The 24,793-nt window shown below is 42.6% G+C and overlaps 3 protein-coding genes across 3 annotated transcripts in view; 1 reads left to right on the forward strand and 2 right to left on the reverse strand.

The window, feature by feature from the left end:
• The window catches only part of LOC309550250 (uncharacterized protein), a gene marked incomplete at both ends in the record, with an annotated part of 974,848 nt that overhangs the window by 758,252 nt on the left and 191,803 nt on the right, over positions 1-24,793 (forward strand). The gene's annotated exons all lie outside the window — the stretch shown is intronic.
• The window catches only part of LOC309549807 (uncharacterized protein), a gene marked incomplete at its 3' end in the record, with an annotated part of 245,362 nt that overhangs the window by 214,135 nt on the left and 6,434 nt on the right, over positions 1-24,793 (reverse strand). The window contains exons 5-6 of the mRNA XM_082250310.1: positions 24,685-24,782; positions 24,385-24,595 (exon numbers count right to left, since the gene is read on the reverse strand). Of these exons, the coding sequence (XP_082106436.1) occupies positions 24,385-24,595; positions 24,685-24,782 (309 nt within the window). The remainder of the gene's footprint in view (positions 1-24,384; positions 24,596-24,684; positions 24,783-24,793) is intronic.
• LOC309549816 (uncharacterized protein) overlaps positions 1-24,793 on the reverse strand; it is a gene marked incomplete at its 5' end in the record, with an annotated part of 247,447 nt that overhangs the window by 65,769 nt on the left and 156,885 nt on the right. The gene's annotated exons all lie outside the window — the stretch shown is intronic.

Genomic DNA, 24,793 nt, shown 5'->3' on the forward strand with positions numbered 1-24,793 from the left:
CTTGGTGAAGAGAAGACTGTGTCTGCAAAATATGCAGAAGAACGCGACCGTGCAAAAACGGAGGCGCGTGATAACGAGAGCAAAGCCCTGTTCTTGGCTCGCTCTTTGGAGGAAGCTCTAGAGTGTAATGTTAAACTAGAAAGAGTTAACAAACAGCTGTGTACAGAGATGGAAGATTTGGTCAGCTCCAAGGATGATGTTGTGAAAAGCGTTCAGGAGCTAGAAAAGTCTAAACGAGCCTTAGAACAGCAAGTAGAAGAGATGAAGATTCCGTTGCAGGAACTGGAAGAGGAATTCCAGGCAACAGAGGATCTGTCCCAAAGAGGGGATAGTGTGCCTGATGCAGTTTTTAAAAGGATCAGTGTTTTGGGGTCTGTCCTGAGTGAGCCTCAGAAATGTGATGACACGTGGCTTGAATCACCCCTTTGGAATAAACCGTTCCTTCAAAAACTTCAAGCATTGGAAAATGTATCATTAGAACTTCAGCAAATAAAGGAGTTGTGTAAGAAATGTGATGATTTCTCAGTTCAGGCTGAAAACCTAGTGGAGAAAACTAAAGCGGAGAAAACTAAAGCAAGTGATATAAATCTGGGAGGAAAAAGCAAACGCCACCTAGTGGAGAAAACTAAGGCTGTTGGTGAAAACGTGAAGCAAATGAATTTCAAGTGCCTTTCAGAGAATATTTCTAAAATGAAACTGGTAAAAGACGGGTGGCAGAAGTTTGATCGTGATCTTGAGATGCATTCCATGTGGAATTCAGATAGAGAAAAAGAACTAGGTGACCTTGAGCGGTCAAATAGTTCAGCAGAAAGTGCATTGAAGAAACCTGTAAAAGAATGTGTTGCAGTTCCATGCTTCTTCACTGATGCAGAGAGGAGGTCTATAATGGATACCACCCAGATCGCTGGGTTCAACTGTGTTGTTGCCTTTGACCCCTATGTTGGTGGAAGGAAAGTTGATGATGTTCTGGTTGGCTTCTTCTGTGAAGAGTTTGGCAAGAAATATAAACTGAATATCAAATCAAATAGTAGGCCTTTACTGCGACTCGCTCAGGAGGGCGAAAAGTTTAAGAAGTTGATGAGTGCAAATGCTTCAGATCTGCCTATGAATATGAAATGTTTGGTGAATGATATTGATATCTCTGGGAAAAGGAACAGGGGTCACTTTGAAGAAATGTGTGACAGCCTGTTGTCTCAATTGGAAAATCCTCTGCACAGCATCTTAGAGCAAGCAAAGCTCAAGAAGGAAGATCATTCCCTTTTACAACAAAAAGTCAATGATTGTGTACAGATGTATGGAGAGGCAACTCAAGTCACAGAGGGATGTCAAGAGTCCCTACTTGGAACAAAGCTTAGTGAAGCAAAGGTTCTCAAAGTTTTGTGGAAAACATTTATGGATTGCAGAGAGAGGCGTCTTAAGAATGTTGAAGACATTAAGACTAGCCCAATTGAGTTGCCTATGGATCACGGTCCTCCATGGTGGATTGGACAGACGGTTATGAGGGACAAGCTGTCTGACATTTATGAGAAAGCTGTCAATGAAGATGACAGAAACGAGAAGGAGCAAAATGATGCCAAAAATGCAGTTGAAGAATGTGTATATGAGATGAGAGACAAACTGTGTGGCATTTATGAGAAATCCGTCAATGAAGATGACAAAACAGTTTCATCCGGAAGCTTGAGGATAATAGGAGGCTTATCAGTGAGTCAGCAGTGCTTGACACATGCGTGCCTGGAAATCTGTGTCCCAACCCTAGGGTTGAAACAAGAGGGGGGGGTATGTAACAGGAAGTCAGCTAAATCTGGGAATGTAGTCACAGGAAGGAGATACATTTCCAGCTGACTTAGAAAGTCCATTAATTAATTTAGGGTGTTGGCTACAGAGCTAGCCAGCAGGAAGTTGAAAGGCCTTCAGCTGTTCAGAATGAGGAGATCAAGGCCTCTATAATTTGTCCAGAGAAAATCTATTGAGTGCTGCCTCCTGTCGCCGTGTAGGCTGGGAGAGGAGGACAGACATACGTGTACCTCCCGAAGCTGGTGGGCATGGGAGAAGGACTGCTGCCTCCTGTCGCCGTGTAGGCTGGGAGAGGAGGACAGACATACGTGTACCTCCCGAAGCTGGTGGGCATGGGAGAAGGACTGCTGCCGCCTGTCGCCGTGTAGGCTGGGAGAGGGGGACAGTCGGATGTGTGCCTCCCGACAAGCTGGTGAGCATGGGAGAAGACCCCCTACAGCGATGTGAAGCTAAGGAGGGTAACCACGAGTGAAGACGTCTCAAAGGTGAGAAGACAAAGTGTTCCATGTGAAGAGTGTGAAGAGTAAAGGGACCTGTTAAATAAACTGTGTTCAATGTGAAGAATCTGAAGAGTAAAGGATCCTGTTATAAATGAACATGTGTTGATGTGAAAGAAACAAAGGGACATGTTCAATGGACAATGTTTGTGCTGTGTGAAAAGCAAACAAATGGACATTTGAGTGTCTGCTGTAGGATCAGCAGTGTCGGCCCAACAGTAGGTTGGAAAGACTTCTTAGGTAGGTTCCAGCGTGAGAAGGTAGCCGCCCACAGAGGCAAGGATTTATTTTGTCTTTTATTTTATTTTGGCTGTTTTGACGCTTGCAATTGTGTGAAGTAAATTGCATGAATAAATCAGTCTTGTTTTCAACCTCTGCTCGGCTATCTCTCTGTGAAAACGCACCCCCAAAGGGGTCATCCACACCCGCCACCGAGCTAATCCCTTACACTATCTATAACGAAAAGTCCATAAATTAATTCCAGTGTGCAAATCTAAAGTGTCACTTCACTTGTCAGATGCTTCCACCTCCTTCAGTGCTCGAGTGACCGACCAGCACACTTAATGGTGGTGGCACTGGTGGATAGCGTCTGGGTGGCACTGGCACTGACTGCACTGGTTCAAAAAGCCATATATATTTAATTATTTCAATTCTCAATGACATAGGTCCTCTCCTCATAAGATATTAATAACTTAAGATTAGGTGATGAACTTCTTGGCGGCCCTGGCAGCAGTGGCGGCTGGTGCTCAAAATTTTTGGGGGGGCGCAAAAAGAAAAATTTGCGGCAAAAAATGCGGTAAAAAATTGCGTGACTTTGATGCCACACAAGTGTTAAAGGGGCCATCAGTAATCAAGGAAGAGTGCCTTGATAAAGTATTCATAGTTACCCCTTTAAATAATACATATTTTGTCATGTTATTTACCACCAAAAACGTACATGTATTTCATGTGATAGACCGGCACAAAATTGTGAACTGGAAGGAAAATGGAAGAAAAATGACAAATGTATTGCTTTGAACATTTTATTAACAAAATGCAAACCTAAAGGAAGAAAACTAAAACCAAACCGCAAAAAGCCAGCGTCCTTATCTGAAAAGAAATTTTGCTCTTCTTTCCTTAAGGGATGCAAATTTCTCGATGACCTTCTGGTTGAAATCGGTCATCTCTGTCACCAGTCTCTTTTCCATAGAAAGCATGGCCAATGCATTCAACCTCTCCTGGGTCATGGTGTTCCTCAGAAAAGTCTTTATCCTTTTTAGAGTTGAGAAGCACCTCTCAGCCTCTGCTGTGGTCATGGGTTTGGTGATGAGGATCTTCAGGAGAGTGACAGTCTCTCCAAAGACATCTGTAAGGTTTTTGGCAACCAAAAACTGAAATAAGTCCACAGCTCCACGACATGTTCGGAATTGCTCCTCGGAGTAGAGGAGACAAAGCTCCGTTTTTAACCTACTCCCATCAAGTACAGGATAGGTTTTCACAGTAATGCTAAGTGCATCCTTTGGGAATTCCCTCGCATACTGCTCAAACTTGTCCGCTTGAAGCAGGGTGGCACTAACCAGATGGTCTGTGAAGGAGAACCGCTCCATGGTATGTAGGAGGATGGTATCACAGACCTATCAAGAATGAGAAAAAAAACAAAATTAGGTACTGGTGACAAAATGTCAATGTCATGTGTCAGCTCCCTGAGCATCAGAAATGCATGAAACTTAAATATGTACTCAGAATGTCTTGGGCATTTGTATGGGATGCAGAGAAATTATGATTTCAAAAAGCACTTGTTAAAATGTTCAGGTTTAAGTTATTATAAAGGAAGATCATATTCAGTGTTTTTGAATCCAGAATTTCTCAGAACTCCATACACATGAACAGGACATTCTAAGTACATTTATATGAGTTGTATGCATTTCTGATGGTCTGGGAGCTATGATTGCTGTAATACCAATTTTGTCCACTAGAGGGGAAAAAAAACATTATTTTCTACAAATAAAAACTAACCTCTGTTGCAATAACTTTATGGGTTGCTGGGTCAAACGGGCACCGCCTCTTCGGTTGAGAACCACCTTCACTTAGTTCACCAACCAAGGAATGCAGAGAGTCTCTGAAAAATGTAGAAGTAGTAAGAATAATTAAAACAACAACAACAACAATAAAAACAACAACATGGAAAGGGATGAATACAGCTGCTACCTGATCTTCTGTATGGCCTGCTGGAACTGCTGGATGCTCCCCTTAATGTGGACTGAATCTATGTCCTTCCGCTGGAGTTTGGCATAGAGGAGGTCCACATGTGGCATTATTTGGTGGAAAAGGTTCAGAAAAAAAATAAATTCCTGCTTCTCCAGCATCGTGGCATAGCATCCTGCCTCTCTGGTGGTAGTAGGGTCAAAGTCACCAGAATTCTCAATTTGTTGAAAACAACGAATGAGATCCTCTCTGTGCTCAAAGACTGTATTGACAGCACGGCTGTGGAAGTTCCATCGGACACTGCTTGCTGTTGGTAGTCGATGGGCAACTACTTTATCCAGAACATCCATGCGCTTTGGTGATCTGGAGAAAAAGCTGGCAAACCCTCCAAGGTTAGAGAAAAAAATTCTCACTTTGGAAATGCGAGAAGTGGCCTGCTGCATTATCAGATTCAGCTGATGTGCATAGCAGTGGATGTAATGGGCATTTGGGTAAACATCCTGGATCTTCCTTTGCACACCTCCAGTGGCACCCCTCATCACACTAGCTCCATCATAGGCTTGGGAGATGAGTTTACTCTTCTGATCCTCTGGAAGGATGACAGCAAGACGCTCTTGTAGTGCTGTAGCGATGGAATCAGCTGTCGTTGTATGCAGAGGAATAAACTCAAAAAACCTCTCTTGGATGCGGTTGTTGCCATCAATGTAGCGCAGCACAAGCACAAGTTGGCACTGTGTGGCAATATCAGTGGTCTCGTCGGCCTGGATGGAAAGAAAATCACTGTTTTGTGCTTCTTTGATAATTTGGTCTTTAATAACTGACAACATGCAGTCCAAGAGCTCGTTCTGCACAGTTTTTGAAGTTCCCTTAAACACAGTGGCGATCTCAAGGTGCTCTTTCAAAACTTCATCCAGAGAAGATACAAAGTCGACCAAGCCACGGAATATCCCGGGATTATCTGAAGTGGCACTCTCATCATGGCCACGCAAAGCAAGTTCAAAAGCACCACAAAATTTCACGCAGTCTATAATTCTAGACAGGATGTGTCTATTTTTGGTGACTTCCCGATTGTGCTTTCTTATGGCAGTCCTGTAGCTTTGATCTAGTTCTTCAGCAATGTTATGGCTCCCAAAAAGCTGGAGCCTCATAACGTTGGTCAGATGACTTCGGCTACCTTCATGCCGCTTGCATTTTTCTGTCAAATGTTTCAGGTCAGAAACCCCTGTTGATATCCACAATGTGTCAGTTCCATGAGCTTGAAACAGCAAACAGGGAAAGCAAAAGAAGGCATTACTGACATCACATCCAGCAAGCCAATTCCGTCTCGCATAGCAAGTGGTGGAAAAGCTCCGAGTGTAAACTCGACCACGATCACTTGCCTGCTGCTTAATTTGCAAGTTGGGACGACCTGGTCCAAGCTCCTTTAGCCTCTTTTTCTCTGCATCAGAACGCCGTGAGAAGGGGTTTTCTTTTAAAGCTACCACAGAATTTTCTCTATTACTCATCATGGCTGACAAATGTGCCTCACTTCCTAAACGATCAGTACCTAGGAGTCAAAGGACAATATGGGAATGTTTAAAAGAGATATCCGTATGGCAATTCTATATGCAAGTGTCTATTTAATCAAGAGTTATGATAGTTAGGCTACGAGGTTTGAAGGTGTTGTGCACGTCACCCTGAAGCCTCGCACACACATTTTTTGTTCACCTACTTAATGATTTTTACAGTGGTCGTTATACAGTGACATGTTGTACTGACTACATGCCAATCATCAGAAGTGGTATTGCTGAGACAAGCAAGACAAAGGTGCAGCAGCATATGGAAACTGACATAAATATACAAAAGCTGATCATTGTGAGCACCTCTGTCAGTGTAAATGGTTTGTCAGAACCTTCTAACCGCAACATCTGCAGGACTGCTTGTTTTGTTCAAAACAATGCACTTAGTCTTACTAGCAGGATCAGCAGGTGAACATAAAGAAACTAATTACAGGTCACTATAAAAAAGTCCTCAAGATCCATTCCCTCATCCAGGACAGGGAAGGTGCCACTGCCCACTCTGATATTAGGGATTTCTCCACCCCCCTCCTATGATAATAAGGAGTCCAGACAGCCTGCTGAGCCACCCTCCCATTCCTAGACTTTGATAACTATTAAACCTGAATTAAAATGTGGCAAGTTTACTCATTTTACCTTTGTGTGAATCTAGGAATGGGAGGGTGGCTCCGCAGGCTGTCTGGACTCCTTATTATCATAGGATGGGGGGGCATCCCTAATAGCAGAGTGGGCAGTGTGACATCCTTCCCTGTCCTGGATGAGGCCAGAACTACTACAAGGACTTCTCATCATGCCACCAGTCCATAACCATGATGGAACCATCTTCTACCAGGCAGCAGTCTGTGTGCCATTTACTAGTACTAAATATATAGTGCCAGGCCAGCAGCCTGCTTAGCAGTGAGTGTACACAATATAAGACAGCACAGGCCAGCCCAATAACATTGTACACTGGTAAAGTGCTATGCTAACTTAGACAGTGTACAATGTAATTGGGCTGGCCTGTGCTGTCTTATATTGTGTACACTCACTGCTAAGCAGGCTGCTGGCCTGGCACTATATATTTATTAATAGTAAATGGCACACAGCGGCCTGGTAGAAGATGGTATAAAACTCACTAACTCAGTAAAATTATTAAAACATAAAGTTAATATTATGAAGAGGAGTAATTGTCCCATTTAAAAAATAAAATAATTTAGAGCCTGCTCACTGAATTCACATACATTAGTAAATGTCTGAACATGAAGTAACTCCAACACAGATATATATACTGTACACAGGCTGTTAATATTTATAGGCCACAGATACCCTGTATATGTAGGCCTGGGCCCTAGGTAATATTGTGATCTGTGCCCAGACAGCTACAGGTTTGATTTGGTGTCTGGAGGTATGGGAGCTAGACTAAAACTGTTTATTGCAACCATAAATCCTCAATGTCCTGAGGAACTACAAGTCACAGCATGACCACTACATTATGCTTTATAGAGCATCTAGTAGAACCTATACAGTTTTTTCTACAGGTTTGAACTGGTGTCTCCAGGAAAAGAATTTTGACTGTTTATTACAACCATGTGTTGAGGAACTACAGGTCACATCATGTACACATCAACTACAGGTCACATCTAGTCAGACAGGCCCTTGCATTACACAGATGCTGCTAAATCCAAGGGATCAGAACAGTTTGTCTTTCCTCTGTCTAGGAAGGGTCCTCTTCATGATATTGTCTTTAGCTGTTATAGTGTAAACATTCTATTGCTGGACAAGAGGGTGAAATGGATATGTCAGATCTTCATACATGTAACATTTGGATCGCTGTCAGCTGTGTGACCACTGAGAGAAAAACTATAATAAAGGCTAAATGGGGACAGGCCTCTTGTCCTGCTGATTTCAGAGAGTGTCAGTTCGGCAATTGACACTGATAGGCAATAAGTATCAAAGAATAGCCTCTGACTACATGCTGTGTGTGGCTGATGTTCCCCCCAGCAGGAGTGCTGCCCACAGGTATCCTGACACATTCAGCTGTCTCACTTTACCTAGGTTGAGTGGTAGGGGGTCTGTGTAGGTCTTCAGGCAGCCTCAGTTCTGTACACACATGCTGGGAGGGTTTACTGCTGACCTGCACTGACTCTTCACCTGCTCACCTGAGTCCCAACTGTCATAGATGGGAAAAGAGGACACCCATCAGGAAAGTAGATACTAGGTGTGCATCGTATGACAGTACTAGCCTGGCCCTGGACTCTGGAGTGGAGGACTGACAGGACAGGAGGGACCACGAGGACTCACTTACCGGTGGTGATGTCTTCTCTTCTTCCAGTTCCACTTCCAGCAGATGACATCCGCTCCTCGAGCTGCGGCCTGGTGAGGTGACTGGTCCGGTCGTCTGGATCAGATGCTGGTGGTCTCCTCTCCGGTGCCGCCGTCACTCCCGCCCGGTGTCCACCCGACTCCATCGTCCGTCCGGGTCCGACTCCGGTCCACTGCTGAGAATGACGCACGCGAGTGACGTCAGCGGCGCTCAGCGGGGTCAGCGTCGGATGTCCTGGATGCTGTGATTGGTCCAGGCTGGACCAATCACAGCCAGGAATCCACGAAGTGGGGGTTTCCAAACTATTTGCCTTGCGCCCAGGTTATGCCCCCAGAAGGCAGCCAATCGGCGCCTCTTCTGGGTCGTAACCCCACCCCCCCGCCTCCACATCGGCCGGCGGCGGCGAACGCAATTTTCTTTTTTCAAACTTTATTGGTCATTTTGTAATTTTTTTTTTCTTCTTTTTTTTTTAGGGGGGACGGCGCCCTGGCGCCCCCTATGCACCGGCCGCCACTGACAGACAGCAATAAAAATGTATAGGTGTTCTAATCCCTCTCCACTTTATCCAACATTTTAAAAAAAGTTTTGCCTTTAGTTATACTTTAACAACATACGGATAAATGTGTGCAAACAATAAAAACTGCTCTATGGATTATTGTAGTGCTTCAACATATATTTTATAGTATGGTGACGGAAAAAAAACCTCTCTTGGGTATCTTTGCTGTCGGTATCTCCTTTGGGTGATTTAACCTTACTTTTTGTTTCTGGCGACCACACTAGATATGAAGGAAAATCTTTATAACTGGGATAAGGATAGCAACAAAATCTGACAGTGATTCTACCCACCTAGGGCGGTAAGAATGTGGAACTCTCTTCCACAATTGGTGGTATCAGCTGGGAGTATCAATACTTTTTAAAGACTCTTGGACGTGCATCTCAAAGAACACAATAATCAGGGATATGGAACATGAATATCGTCACTGACACACACACACACCTGCACAGATTGAACTGGATGGACTGTTGTCTTTATTCAACCTTAACTACTATGTGACTGTAGTCGCACATACCAAGATGTTGCTATCCTGAACACTACTTAATCTCAATGTAAAGTGATGGGACTGACATCTTGCTGCCTCCGCTACAGAGAGTGATTCCATAAGGACAAAACAGGCAGCCTTTTAGTGATCCTGCCACTGTTGATCATGGCAAATTGTCAGCATCAGGATTGCTAGCGACAAAGTCACTAGCATGTCATCAGCCAAGGTTTGAGGAACATATTTGATGCTGAAATAGTTAAAGCCATCAAAAAACGTGCATTAAACTCACAGACCTACTGTTACCTGTTACTTTTTCTAATATATAGGTCATCTAGAGGGGATTGGAAAACCGTAAAATCAGTGTCATGTTCCATGGTTCTGTAGACAGCAGAAAACTACATGCTCTGCAATCATCTGCAAAGCCTCAATCTTTCCATCAATAATCAGGGTTAAAATATTGCATGTATGATTACAGAGACCAATAATAGCAAGGGAAACCCTCCAGCATAACTAATAGGAGCCAGTTAACTTGGAAGAAAAAGGGCCATCTCTGTGGTTATAAATATAATGCTGTTGTAGACAAAATTGTTTACCTGTCAGATTTTTATATTTTACTGATATCTCTTAGGGAGATTCTAAATGAACCCTTTGCACACTACTATACATTGCTGGGGAGATTACCATTTACTGACAGTCTCAGTCTCAAATAAGGACATACAGTGCAATAAAGATCTGAAAGAAAATTTGACTGGAGTATAACTGTTTAACACCTCTGCCATGGGAATGGTTGTATTAGTTCCACTGATTTACAGTGAGCAATAGTCCTGGTGATGGCAGACAAGGCGCAGGGGGAGGCTATGGATGATTGATGACTCTAACAGGAAATGGAGAAAGCAGAAAAATAGAAGACTGAACAAAGTCATCTTCATTTGGTACATGATCCTCACACATGACAGGCCATCTCTTTGCAAACTTGAACCCCCCCCCCCCACCCTTTTACAAGCTTCTGAAACTGTGTTCTACCCACTTAACTCCACTGTATCTAATCCATCGCTGGGGGCTCTTTCAGGAGTGGGGGCTAGTGATCCAGTGAGTGGGGATTACCACATTCCCAGAGAGGAGCTTTAAGAAGGTAACTGGAAAGTGTCCTGCCTCTGCAGCACAAGAACCATGCTGTCGCTGATCTTAATGAGAAACTCAAGTCATTTTTCTTTTAAATTAAAAGTCACCAGCTACAAATACTGGGTCTAAAGTACCCCTGAGCCAGGTTGAAGACCAGCCTCCATCGCTTCAGTGTGCCTCTGGGCAGAGGCAGCAGTTCCACTAGTTTACTCAAATGCAGAATGATCTTGAAAAGGGATTATGTTGCAGTAATCTAAGGATCATTTGACTCCCTGAGGGCACTTAGGGTGCAGATCCAGCCACTTAGAACACCTGCTGATCCTATGGTAGGAATACTTTTATTCATATATTTTCAATAGAGCATGCTCACCCCATGGTGACTTGACTGTCACCCCCAGGACAGGAGCCCTGCCATACACCGTGCTGACCTGCACTGACTCTTCACCTGCTCGCCTGAGTCCCAACTGTCATAGATGGGAAAAGAGGACACCCATCAGGAAAGTAGATAATAGGTGTGCATCGTATGACAGTACTAGCCTGGCCCTGGACTCTGGAGTGGAGGACTGACAGGACAGGAGGGACCACGAGGACTCACTTACCGGTGGTGATGTCTTCTCTTCTTCCAGTTCCACTTCCAGCAGATGACCTCCGCTCCTCGAGCTGCGGCCTGGTGAGGTGACTGGTCCGGTCGTCTGGATCAGATGCTGGTGGTCTCCTCTCCGGTGCCGCCGTCACTCCCGCCCAGTGTCCACCCGACTCCATCGTCCGTCCGGGTCCGACTCCGGTCCACTGCTGAGGAGAATGACGCACGCGAGTGACGTCAGCGGCGCTCAGCGGGGTCAGCGTCGGATGTCCTGGATGCTGTGATTGGTCCAGGCTGGAGGCTGGACCAATCACAGCCAGGAATCCATGAAGTGGGGGTTTCCAAACTATTTGCCTTGCGCCCAGGTTACGCCCCCAGAAGGCAGCCAATCGGCGCCTCTTCTGGGTCGTAACCCCACCCCCCCCCCCCCGCCTCCACATCGGCCGGCGGCGGCGAACGCAATTTTTTTTTTTTTCAAACTTTATTGGTCGTTTTGTAATTTTTTTTTTTTTTTTTTAATTTTTTTTTTTTCTTCTTTTCTTTAGGGGGGGCGGCGCCCTGGCGCCCCCTATGCACCGGCCGCCACTGTTCCTGACCACTGCACTCTATACACAGGACTGTATATGACATGTTCCTGACCACTGCACTCTATACACAGGACTGTATATGACATGTTCCTGACCCCCGCACTCTATACACAGGACTGTATATGACAAGTTCCTGACCCCCGCACTCTATACACAGGACTGTATATGACATGTTCCTGACCACTGCACTCTATACACAGGACTGTATATGACATGTTCCTGACCCCCGCACTCTGGTAGTTACTGATGGTGAACTCTACATTCATGACCTGTAGCGGCTTTTAAAGTGTCATCTATGAGCAATTTTGGGTACCAAAGATTTTCCTTCTTACACCGACACACAACTTTTATTTATGTTTAATCATTTATTTTATTATAATTTTACTTTTAACAAGATTGCAGTCATAGAATCAGGAAATAGTAAAGGAAGAAATCCAATTGGTCAGGAAAATGACTTGTCTGGAATGTGGAGGCGGAGTCGGCAATAATAGAAAATGGGGGAAAGGAGAAAAAAAACCCAGATATGCCCGGATATGAAGATGACATTTGTGTACAAGGAACACCTTAACGAATACCACTATTCTATTCTCCAGGGCCTCTGCTTTCAGAAAACATATGTTTGGGGGTTTTATCTAATCTTCAGGCCAAAAATCTGCATTTTACCATGTGTGCAAAAATAATGCAAAAACAACTCTGGTATTTATGTCCTTCAATGTGTACTGTACTCATAAATACATGGGTGTGATCTCAGGGATTTGTATGAATCCCACCACCCCCCCTCCCGACATAGGAAACTGAGGGGTCTGTGCAAAGAATAAGTTGGGTGAGTGTGACAAGCATGTGTCCAGCCGTGACAAATTCTGGCCATATGCTAATAAACACAGTGATTTCCTATAATCGTCAGCTCCAACTAGTGGCCATAATGAGGTATTAGTTCCAAAAGACCTCAATCAGGAAAAAGTTCAATACTGCATTATGGCCACTAGATGGACCCAATGATCATAGGAAATCACTGAATGACATAAAACAAGACCAACATTTGTCATGGATGAATGAATGCTTGTCATATTTTTTCATCTGTTTTATAAAAACTAAACATGTGAAGTGAAGTGGTAACTATTGAGCCAATCGCTTCATCAAACCACACATAATATCTCCCTTCAAAGGGAAAACAGAAATTATTTACAGAATATCAAACAGTATAAATATTTTCCAACCAATAATCTCCACCCAGACAAGATATGTAGAAATATAAAGACAAGCGGTGTTACCTCTCGTGCCGCACTCCGCCAAGCCACCCAAACCCACACAGGAGCAAAGGAAAGAAGTTCTCACCTAGTTTATCTCCGAGTTCTCCTTCCCTCTTGTTGGGGGATGGGAGAAGGATGGAATGAAGACAGAAAGACACGCTTCGGGGTCACCACTGGTAAGTAGAGCCTTGAAATGAAGGACATCAACTTCAGAATTTCTGTCTTGTCTGTGTAAAGTTTACTGATAAAGATATATGGGATCTCACAGCTTCTAGCTCTGTAACCCGCTATATCATTATCAGTAACCGTCACACAGACAAGCAAGACATTCTGAAGGTGATTCCTTCATTTCACGGCTCTACTTACCACTCTACACCCCAAACTTTACTCAGCCAATGAAAAGCCAACACGGTACAACACTTCATCCATGTCTCTGATCATCTCTCATCTCCTTATCAACTGTTTCTTACATGACAATCAGCCATGGAGTATATCTGAGGTGTATATCAGGTGTGCTTCTTCCCCACATATCCAGCAACATTCATAAAGAAGACATTTCCTGCACTCAAGGCACTAATACACCTCCAGGGTTGTGTGCCATCCCTGATGTACAGGAAGACAGGACTTCATTGAGGAACAATTCCCTCACTCAGGACAGGAAAGCGGCTTCTTCCCTGTGTGAGATCTCTGATGTATGTAAAGATGAGACTTCTGTGAACAACATTTCCCACACTCAGGACAGGAATATGGCTTCTCCCCCGTGTGAGTTCTCTGATGTCTGTAAAGAGAGGACTTCTGTGAAAAACATTTCCTGCACTCAGGACAGGAATACGGCTTCTCTCTTATGTGAGATCTCTGATGTATGTAAAGATTGGACTTCTGTGAAAAACATTTCCCACACTCAGCACAGGAAAACGGCTTCTCCCCGGTGTGAGTTCTCTGATGTGTGTAAAGAGAGGACATCTGTGAAAAAGATTTCCCGCACTCAGGACAGGAAAACGGCTTCTCCCCAGAGTGAGATCTCTGATGTTTTTTAAGAGTGGACTTCTGTGAAAAACATTTCCCGCACTCAGGGCAGGAATACGGCTTCTCCCCCATGTGAGATCTTTTATGTGTGTAAAGATGAGACTTTTGTGAAAAACTTTTCCCGCACTTAGAACAGCAATACGGCTTCTGCCCCGAGTGAGATCTCTGATGTTTGTTAAGAGTGGACTTCTGTGAAAAACATTTCCTGCACTCAGGACAGGAGTACGGTTTTTCTCCTGTGTGAGTTCTTTTATGCACATTAAGACCATAGTTAGAACAGAAACACTTCCCACACTCAGTACAGGAAAACCTCTTATCTGTTGGAAGGACAGCACCGTCCCTCACAGTCTGAGGTTCCTCAGGATAAGAGGAATACGATGGTCCGGCACTGTCCCTCACAGTCTGGGGTTCCTCAGGATAAGAGGTATACGATGGTCCATCTACACTGTGTGGTGCCGGATGGACATTTGAGGTAGCCGGGTTTTCTCCTGGACTATACTGTGTGATGTCCTCATCTTCTACTTTACAGTCTGGAGACAAAGTGAGACAATCCTCTGAGGTTTTCCTCATCTCCCGTCCATCTACTAAAATAGAAATACAAAGATTATTACTAGACATCAGCAGATTGGTTCCCCTAAACCAGGACTCCGCCCACATCAGACAGCTTTGTCTCTGAGGATCTTACAATTCCACCCTCAAGGTAACTAGTAAATGGTAGAGGGTGACTAGGTGTCCCAGGAGCCACACATCAAGTCAAGACCTGCTGTATGATAGTAAATGGCAGCCTCAGTCTGGACCTACGCCAGGTCACGCCTTGATGTGTGGAACACCTACTCACTATCTACCGATATAAAATGTCCAGCTGGTAGAAAATGGGTGTAACAAAAGAGAATCCATATTATGTGTATATATAGCAGTGGGTAGAGGAGAGAGAAAGCAGAAGTCAGGACTATGTAATGTACAACATAGAGTATACAGTGCAGGGGTAAGGAGTATGCAATGTACAACATATAGTATATAGTGTAGGGGTCAGGAGTATGTAATGTACAACATAGAGTATATAGTACAGGGATCAGGAGTATGTAATGTACAACATATAGTATATAGTGTAGGGATCAGGAGTATGTAATGTACAACATATAGTATATAGTGTAGGGGTCAGGAGTATGTAATGTACAGCATAGAGTATATAATGCAGGGGTCAGGAGTATGTAATGTACAATATAAATTATACAGTGTAAGGGTCAGGACTCATAAGTCAGGCACAGCCAGAGAACATAAAAGAAAAGAAAAAGGAGGCGCAAACACCTAGTGCATTACCCGTGGTCACTGTTTATAAAATTTTATTAAAATGCCAAATGCATACTCACAGACATGAAGATAATTAAAATCGTGTTACAAGAATCCATCACACATGAACTGGAACATGTCCTTGAAGATAGGACTGCTAACGCGTTTCGGGAGTCAAGCTCCCTTCCTCAGAGCTGGTCATACCAGTAGCAGATCAAAATATATATTAGCTTCAGTTAAACCGGTTCATCCCCCTTCCACCCCCCAGTGGGAGTGGGCGGGGCTGTCCAGTGCACCAAATTAATGGTTTTAGATGTTTCTATATCTTTTAGCTGTACATGCATAGGTTACTTGAATTATGCAATATTATTATTATTTTTTATCATTATTTTTAATTAATATACACACTTGTGTATAGGACAATTTTTCATCGAAAATGCAATGACATTAGTACTGCATGCTATCAGGTTGGAACATTACATGGTACACTAGAGTTGGTGGACTCTACCCGGATTTGTATCCAAAAAAGGGAGGTAGGGCGCGACTGTCCAGTGCGCATTAACACTAAAAAGGAGGTTTTCATTCTTATCATTTTTATTTATTTTTATTTATTCTTCTGATTCCCGTCTGGCTCTCTGCCAGCCCAAAACCAGCACTTTTGATCGATTAATTTATCAAACACCATGTTTTTTGGGGGGCATACACAGAGTTCCAAATAATATAGGGAAGAAGTCCAAGTGAATTAATTCCAGTGACCTTTTTTTAACATCTGGTGCCACTCTTGAGCTCAGAGTATTGATGTTATTGTTCAATCATCAAAAGCTAAGGGGACATAGTCGAGGAATCTATATGATGTAGAGATGCACAGGGGGAATTCAGGGGTCACTAAGGATCAGTCCCTGTATCTGTGTGAATTGATGCGCGAGTGTGCATGTGGAGCACTCTGATCTATCCCCTGTTCTGGTTGTTCAACCAGGCGTCTCCTTATTTGATTGGCCATGTTGACTGCACGACTGTTTTCCTTCCCAGACACAAGTGACAATTTTATACATTGATTTAAGTCTTATTTGGTGTCTTATTCAGGGTGCAGCTCATCCCTCTGGCCGATTGGTGACAGCCAGACAGGCCGGGGATCGAGCGGAGGCTGTTTACAGGCTCCCATGGCTACGGACAGAGGCCTTACACTAAGTCTCTGCCCCGGCCCCCGGAAGTGACGCGACACGGGTTCCGGAACGCAGAGTGGATGGCATGCGTTCCAGAACCCGGAAGTGACATCCCTCTGAGGAGATTGTGTTCTGGACACCATTAGCGACCGCCGAGCCGGCTTCACTTCGGCACGTGAGGGGCTCTGGATGTGTGGGGACCGGTGGTCGGTGGCGCAGGGAGGGCGGGGACTCTGATGTCATGTCACCATCGGTGTACAGGTAGGGCCACAAGAGAGATCTTGGATGGGTAAGTTCACAACACAACACACATAACCCATGAACCTGCCAATAAGTAGGAGCTCATCCCACCCAGAGTGTGCACACATAGCTACAACTTCATGACACAAAATGTTATGCGTTTTTATATTTTTTTCCCTTGGTTTTTCTTCCCTGGTTTACATTTCATGATTCTGTGGGTCCTGTTGTTTTCTCCATTTGTGTTTTCGCCATTTGGGTTTTTTGGGTTGTGCTTCCAACTACAAGTTGGTGGCCACTGGTGTTCTGAGAGTTAATATTCATCTAAGGCGGAGAAGGCTATTTGGTGCACTGGACGGTCCCGCCCACTCCTTCTGGGGGGAGGAAGGGGGATGAACCGGTTTAATTGAAGCTAATATATATTTTGATCTGCTACTGGTATGACCAGCTCTGAGGAAGGGAGCTTGACTCCCGAAACGCGTTAGCAGTCCTATCTTCAAGGAGAAGTTCCAGTTCAAAATTTTATAAACAGTGACCATGGGTAATGCACTAGGTGTTTGCGCCTCCTTTTTCTTTTCTTTTATGTACCCATGTTGGTGTTCCCTGCCTGAGGAGAGCAGCACGCCGGTCTTCCCCTTTGGAGTGAGCGCTTGGCTGAATTGTTTGTTTACAGCCAGAGAACAGCAGAGTAAGTAACCCCGGGAGAATTTTTCTATCAGAGAGCTTACTAGACCTGGGCATGGGGAAGGAAATCTAAAGCACATATCCCAGGCAGTGCCGGTAGAAGGTCACCTATATCCCAGGGCGAACATATCAATCTGTGCCCCCCCAATATGTATGAGCATTATGTGTCAGCAAAAATCTCCCCACCCCAAAAAAAAAAAAAACATTGGGCACTAATCTGCATGATTAGCCCGCACATCCCTACTAGCACAAATCCCCCCCCCCCAAAAGATATTCTCCTCCTAGTACAAATCCCCCCTTTACCATATCACCTATTCTAGTACAAACCCCCCAAAATTGACCCTCCTAGCACAAATCCCCTTCTCCCACCCCCTCCCAACACAAATCACCCATGAATCATCACTTCTAGCACACACCCAAATTTCCCTTCCTATAACAATTCTTAGTCCCTGATGCTCCTTAAATTCCTCCTCCCAACACAGACCCCTTCCCCCCTCAATTTCCTTGAGGTGGCCCCACCCCCCCTCCCCCCCACCTCGCATGATACCACATTGCCCAGGGCAGCCGCCCCCTCCTTCCCACCCCTTGTCCCGACTCTGACCCCAGGTGCCTAGATCTAGTAACTCTTCTGGTGAAAATGAACATTTTGCTGCCAGCTGAACCCCAGAATCTCCATAAATCCAGTCTAGATACATAAATTGTGTCTGCAGCACAGAGAAGGAAGATTATCCGCGAGAAAAACAGGAATACAGGATGGGGAACACAGCTCAGGAAAGTGACCAGGGTATTACAGGCTGATATCACCCAGTCCTTGCCCTACTCTGGACCAATCAGTGAGCAGTATGGGTGGAGAATGTATTTAGTGTTAATGACTAGTGATGCACCGATCCGACTTTTCTGGTCCCGATCCCGATCTTTGGCTTTGTGAAACCGCTGATCCTGATACCGATCCGGAAGTACTGTTTTGTGAGCTTATAACAAAATAATATAGAAAAGAAAAAGGTGATATATGCGCTGCCACTTAGGTATCAGAATGAGAGGGACTGCGGATGAGCTATTGGTGTATTATGAATGGCAAATCTCCATTTAAATGGTAGATATGAGATTAGGACAAAGTCCATCAGCAGCCAATACTGGTATTTTCACCAAATACTGACAGAAATATTATGCACAAAATGAATCAGCGCTAATGGAATGAAATCTCAAAGGTTCTAGGAGAGCTGACTTTACATCATGCTATAAAAATCCTGAATAAAACGTAAAATTAAAACAATAGGACTTGGACTTGCGTTATCACTGGTGGGCCTGAAACATATCAGACCAAAACACTCTCTTCAACAATTCGGGTAAAATATATAAAATCAACCAAAATATCGCATCATGTGGTCAAAGTCGCAAAATCAAGCATATATCTGTCTTCAATCTCAGAATCTAAAACCGATAATCATAAAAACAGCCAAACTAGCACAACATGCGATCAACGTCGCAAAGAAACATGTGTGTGTCTGCCTTCAAAGTATGAAGAAGTATGACCGCACTCTGGTTGGTATTTTTATGAAATCAAAGAGTGTTTCCTTTATTCTTCAAGTAAGATCAAATAAAGACAGACAGTGTACAAGCAGATGTATAGGTTGACGCGTTTCACGACATTCCCCGTCGCTTACTCATAACCATACTGTGTCTGCCTTCAATCCAAAAGCCAAATGATCGCTGAACACATCCAAAAAACAAATGGTATCAGAAGATGATAAATAAATTATGTATGAGTGATGAATCCACGTGTTCCAATATTAATCTAAGTGTATAAACAAATGTATAAAATCTATATATAAAAATCATACAATATTAAAATAAATAGATATCTGTAAAAAACAAAAATTCAATAGTTTAAATTTAGAAGTAAATAAATAGTGAATGTACTCGCGCCTAGGTGTACAATTATCAATATCTATAGGGAAGCAGCAAGTATTCAAAAATCACTAACTGTACAAGGAGTGATCTCAAGAAATATGGAACGGGTAATATATACTGCGCTAACCTTAATGTGAAATATCAAGAAAAAGTGCACGTGCAAACGTGTACCCACTCCTTAAATGAGTAATTATTGCTGAAAATATATTGTATTAAACTATTTAAACCATATTCAATTGTGATGTATTATCCACTGTGAAGTGCACATACAACTCTGTGTATCAATGACTAAAATAAATAAATAAATAAATACAATAAATATATGTGTGATTTAGGTAAGAATAAATAAATAACAATAAATAGCATAAATAACATAAATGATAGTCCGTGAATGATTATACTTTTAAGTGCCAAAAAAAAACGTGCTCATAAAGTCTCTGAAGTGCTGGGTTGGTTCGTGCAGAACGGTGATTCTTAAGGTACTATCACTCTGTGCCAAATGGGGTAAGGTAGCACACTTACCAGATGGTGTGGATTCCAATGGCGTACGCCGAATGGAATCTAACAGGCTTAATGCTGCTGCTCCTGTGTATGAATGCGTGGGTGGACGTTTCTCCTTATGGACATAGGATGGACAAAAATTGATGCTCCTCATAGTGTAAAAACGACTCAGCGTCCTATGGTTTTACTCAGCCGTAAGGCATCTTAGGAGCTCAGCAGCGGCTTATTGCTCATCGACCCCAACATTGTTTGGGGCTATTTTGTTTTGCTGTGTCACCCACGTTCTTTTTGGAGTGCTTTTATCACTTGGGAATTTTTTAAAGTATCAGCTGCAGTTTTGATCGGGGATTTTATGGAGTTTTTATTTGGACATTGTGTGTGAATATTGATGTGCATTTTTAAGAGAGTTCAATAAAAGGAAAAACCTTTTTACACTATGAGGAGCATCAATTTTTTTCTTCCATGCGGAGTGTCCATCCTATGTCCATAAGGAGAAACGTCCACCCACGCATTCATACACAGGAGCAGCAGCATTAAGCCTGTTAGATTCCATTCGGCGTACGCCATTGGAATCCACACCATCTGGTAAGTGTGCTACCTTACCCCATTTGGCACAGAGTGATAGTACCTTAAGAATCACCGTTCTGCACGAACCAACCCAGCACTTCAGAGACTTTATGAGCACGTTTTTTTTTGGCACTTAAAAGTATAATCATTCACGGACTATCATTTATGTTATTTATGCTATTTATTGTTATTTATTTATTCTTACCTAAATCACACATATATTTATTGTATTTATTTATTTATTTATTTTAGTCATTGATACACAGAGTTGTATGTGCACTTCACAGTGGATAATACATCACAATTGAATATGGTTTAAATAGTTTAATACAATATATTTTCAGCAATAATTACTCATTTAAGGAGTGGGTACACGTTTGCACGTGCACTTTTTCTTGATATTTCACATTAAGGTTAGCGCAGTATATATTACCCGTTCCATAAATTTAGAAGTGCAGATAAGTGTTGAAAGTCCGTGATAGTGAAATTTTATCTCTCAATAAGGATAAATTAATAATGAATAAATAAATAGATGATAAATAAATATATATAAATAAAGTCCTTGTGCAATAATTGATGTGACTGTTAGTGATCAAATAAAGTTCATGGTGCTCAAATAAATAAAGTGACAATTGGTGATTTCTCTTTAAAACAATTTGGTGAAGTTCCAGTGATGTGATCCGAAGTGAGCAGAAATCATTTAGGTGCAATGGCCGCTCACCTCATTGCACCATTACAGGCGCTTTTTGCTGGTATATGACCCTGGAATAGGGATGCTGGATTTCCTTAATAGGCTTGTAGTTATGCTGGTGTCCACTATTATAGATATCGATGACTACTGAATTCCACCGCTTCCTCAATATCAGCCTTTCGCAATGAATGCTCCAATGCTCCCCGTGTACTCAAAGAAATATATTGATAGTATGTCATAAAATCAATATTTATTCAAAAAACATAGAACACTCACATTTAAAATGACGATAACAGGCAGCCGCACTAATGCGGTAATAATCCTCTGGGTCACAAACCATGTGACTTTACGGAAGTACCCAGAGGATTATTACCGCATTAGTGCAGCTGCCTGTTATCGTCATTTTAAATGTGAGTGTTCTATGTTTTTTGAATAAATATTGATTTTATGACATACTATCAATATATTTCTTTGAGTACACGGGGAGCATTGGAGCATTCATTGCGAAAGGCTGATATTGAGGAAGCGGTGGAATTCAGTAGTCATCGATATCTATAATAGTGGACACCAGCATAACTACAAGCCTATTAAGGAAATCCAGCATCCCTATTCCAGGGTCATATACCAGCAAAAAGCGCCTGTAATGGTGCAATGAGGTGAGCGGCCATTGCACCTAAATGATTTCTGCTCACTTCGGATCACATCACTGGAACTTCACCAAATTGTTTTAAAGATAAATCACCAATTGTCACTTTATTTATTTGAGCACCATGGACTTTATTTGATCACTAACAGTCACATCAATTATTGCCCAACAAGCAAAATGTCCCAAATTGTGAACGTGAATGAAGAAATAATGTTGAAAATCTTGATCAGCACACAAAGCAATCTAAAGTCCCTTAGGAAATGTGCCTACCAGACAGGCACTTAAAAATTGCGAAATTCATATGCCTAGGTGACTTGATTACGTGGAGTTTCAGCATTGAATACTCGATGTGAAAGTGTCATAAATCATATAAAAAAGAAGAATACTACATAGCGTGATACCGTACAATAAGTGTTGAAAATAATCCAAAAACAATTCCACCACATAAAGTGTGAGTATCCGTCACCAATTGTGAAGCTGCTTACCAGAAAAATATATCACAAACATAGATATCTATCCCAGTGATGAGAAAGGAGGAAGAACCACCACCGAACGTAAAGCCTCTTACCAGATTAAGATATATGATCAGCAGAATTCAGATATAATCCGAGTACATCTAATCACCAACATGACACCCAAGGACACCATAAGCCTCTTACCAGATCACAAATTATGATGCACAAGATGTAGTTGCTCTATGCGCTCCCCCGACGTATAAGCAGACAAACTCAGGGACCAGAATGATGCCAGTGGATGTAGCCAATATAAAATCTCAGGGACCAGGGTATTGCCAATGGATGGAACCAGACCAGCCCGGACAAAGAGAAAGGCGCCAATAGTGTAAAATCTTCAAAAACTATTTATTATTAAAAGAAAAACACTTACAAGTGATAGTAGATAAAAACACGAAGGAATGTGGAGCCGCCGGCCGGACGGCAAAGCACATCCGCTCCCTCAATGCGCTTCCGGGGATGACGTCAGCACGCCATGACCTAACGGCGTTTCGTCCAAGGAGACGTTATCAAAACCTTTGATAACGTCTCCTTGGATGAAACTCCACGCAATCAAGTCACCTTGGCATATGAATTTCGCAATTTTTAAGTGCCTGTCTGCTAAGCACATTTCCTAAGGGACTTTAGATTGCTTTGTGTGCTGATCAAGATTTTCAACATTATTTCTTCATTCACGTTCACAATTTGGGACATTTTGCTTGTTGGACATTTATTTTGTTCTATATCATTTTAGCGCGACTTATTGTATTTATATTGATTTGAGGGTGTGGTCACACTTGAAGTCGCTGCTTCACTTATTTCTTTGTCACCTTTAGCACGGTTATTATCCCCTTTTTTTCACATCAATTATTGCACAAGAACTTTATTTATATATATTTATTTATCATCTATTTATTCATTCATTATTAATTTATCCTTATTGAGAGATAAAATTTCACTATCACGGACTTTCAACACTTATCTGCACTTCTAAATTTAAACTATTGAATTTTTGTTTTTTACAGATATCTATTTATTTTAATATTGTATGATTTTTATATATAGATTTTATACATTCGTTTATACACTTAGATTAATATTGGAACACGTGGATTCATCACTCATACATAATTTATTCATCTAATTTATTCATCATCTTCTGATACCATTTGTTTTTTGGATGTGTTCAGCGATCATTTGGCTTTTGGATTGAAGGCAGACACACACATGTTTCTTTGCAACGTTGATCGCATGTTGTGCTAGTTTGGCTGTTTTTATGATGATCGGTTTTAGATTCTGAGATTGAAGACAGATATATGCTTGATTTTGCGACTTTGACCACATGATGCGATATTTTGGTTGATTTTATATATTTTACCCGAATTGTTGAAGAGAGTGTTTTGGTCTGATATGTTTCAGGCCCACCAGTGATAACGCAAGTCCAAGTCCTATTGTTTTAATTTTACGTTTTATTCAGGATTTTTATAGCACGATGCAAAGTCAGCTCTCCTAGAACCTTTGAGATTTCATTCCATTAGCGCTGATTCATTTTGTGAATAATATAACAAAATAATACTTCCGGATCGGGATTGGCAGATACCTTATAACAAAACGTACTAAACGGTAAATTTAGCACTGCAGATATGCCAGTGCCACCCCCTTCCGCTGATGTCACTCTTCTAAATCCTGCTGCTGGACATCCAATAGGAAATGTCCACATCACACAGCCAGTGATGTGAATACCGAAAGAAAGACGAACCCCCCCCCCCCCCATAAACAGAAGAAGAATGCCTGCAACTGTAGAATTAGATGAGTAAAAGATTTTTTTTCTCCAATTGAAGGGATTAAGGGAGGGTCAGAAGCCTGGAGAATAGCATTAACATGCAACATAGTAGTGACGCCCCGGATCAACCCGTGGGTCCGCTAAATTTTACCGATCCCCGATCCAGCTATTTTGCCAGTATCGGGGCCGATATCCGATCCGAATATCCCTATAAATGACCCACCTGTGCTGATCTCTGTAGGAGTGTCCTCCTCTATAAATGTCCCCGTTATTCCATCCTCCTCCATAGACTGCTGATCATCCCTCACATACCTCTCTTCTTCTTCTGCTTTCACCTCAAATTCTATATTGATTGGATCTCCACTCTAAATCAAGAAAATAATAGAAGAGGTCATCTGTAAAACATAAACTTAAATATTGTGACATCACATTTAAAAATATCACTTCAATAAGTCCATGCTCTAGATGCTCCGTCCCACCAACCTTGTAACAGTGAGGGATGGTGTGATCTTCCTGTGTGGAATCCCGGGAATACAGAGGACGGGGACATCTCTCTGGTGGGTTCCTGGTATTAGGTGGCTCCATCATATCCTTGTGTCCTTCTGAAAACTCCTCCATCACTCCATACTCCTCATCCTCCTCTTTATACTCTTCTTTAACAACAATATTATAATCCCCGAGGTTTCCACTCTGAATATATAATAAAAATGACATCAGTGGTAACAATGCAGATAATGTACAGATCCTAATGATACTATCAGTGATTGTTCCTCATCTACCTGATGATGGTGAGGGATGGTGTGACCTTCCTGTGTGGAATCCCGGGAATACAGAGGACGGGGACATCTCTCTGGTGGGTTCCCATTACTGGATCCATCTGTAGGAAAC

Source organism: Pelophylax lessonae (genome assembly GCF_965119305.1).
Source record: "Pelophylax lessonae genome assembly, chromosome: 3".
Lineage (NCBI taxonomy): Eukaryota > Metazoa > Chordata > Amphibia > Anura > Ranidae > Pelophylax > Pelophylax lessonae.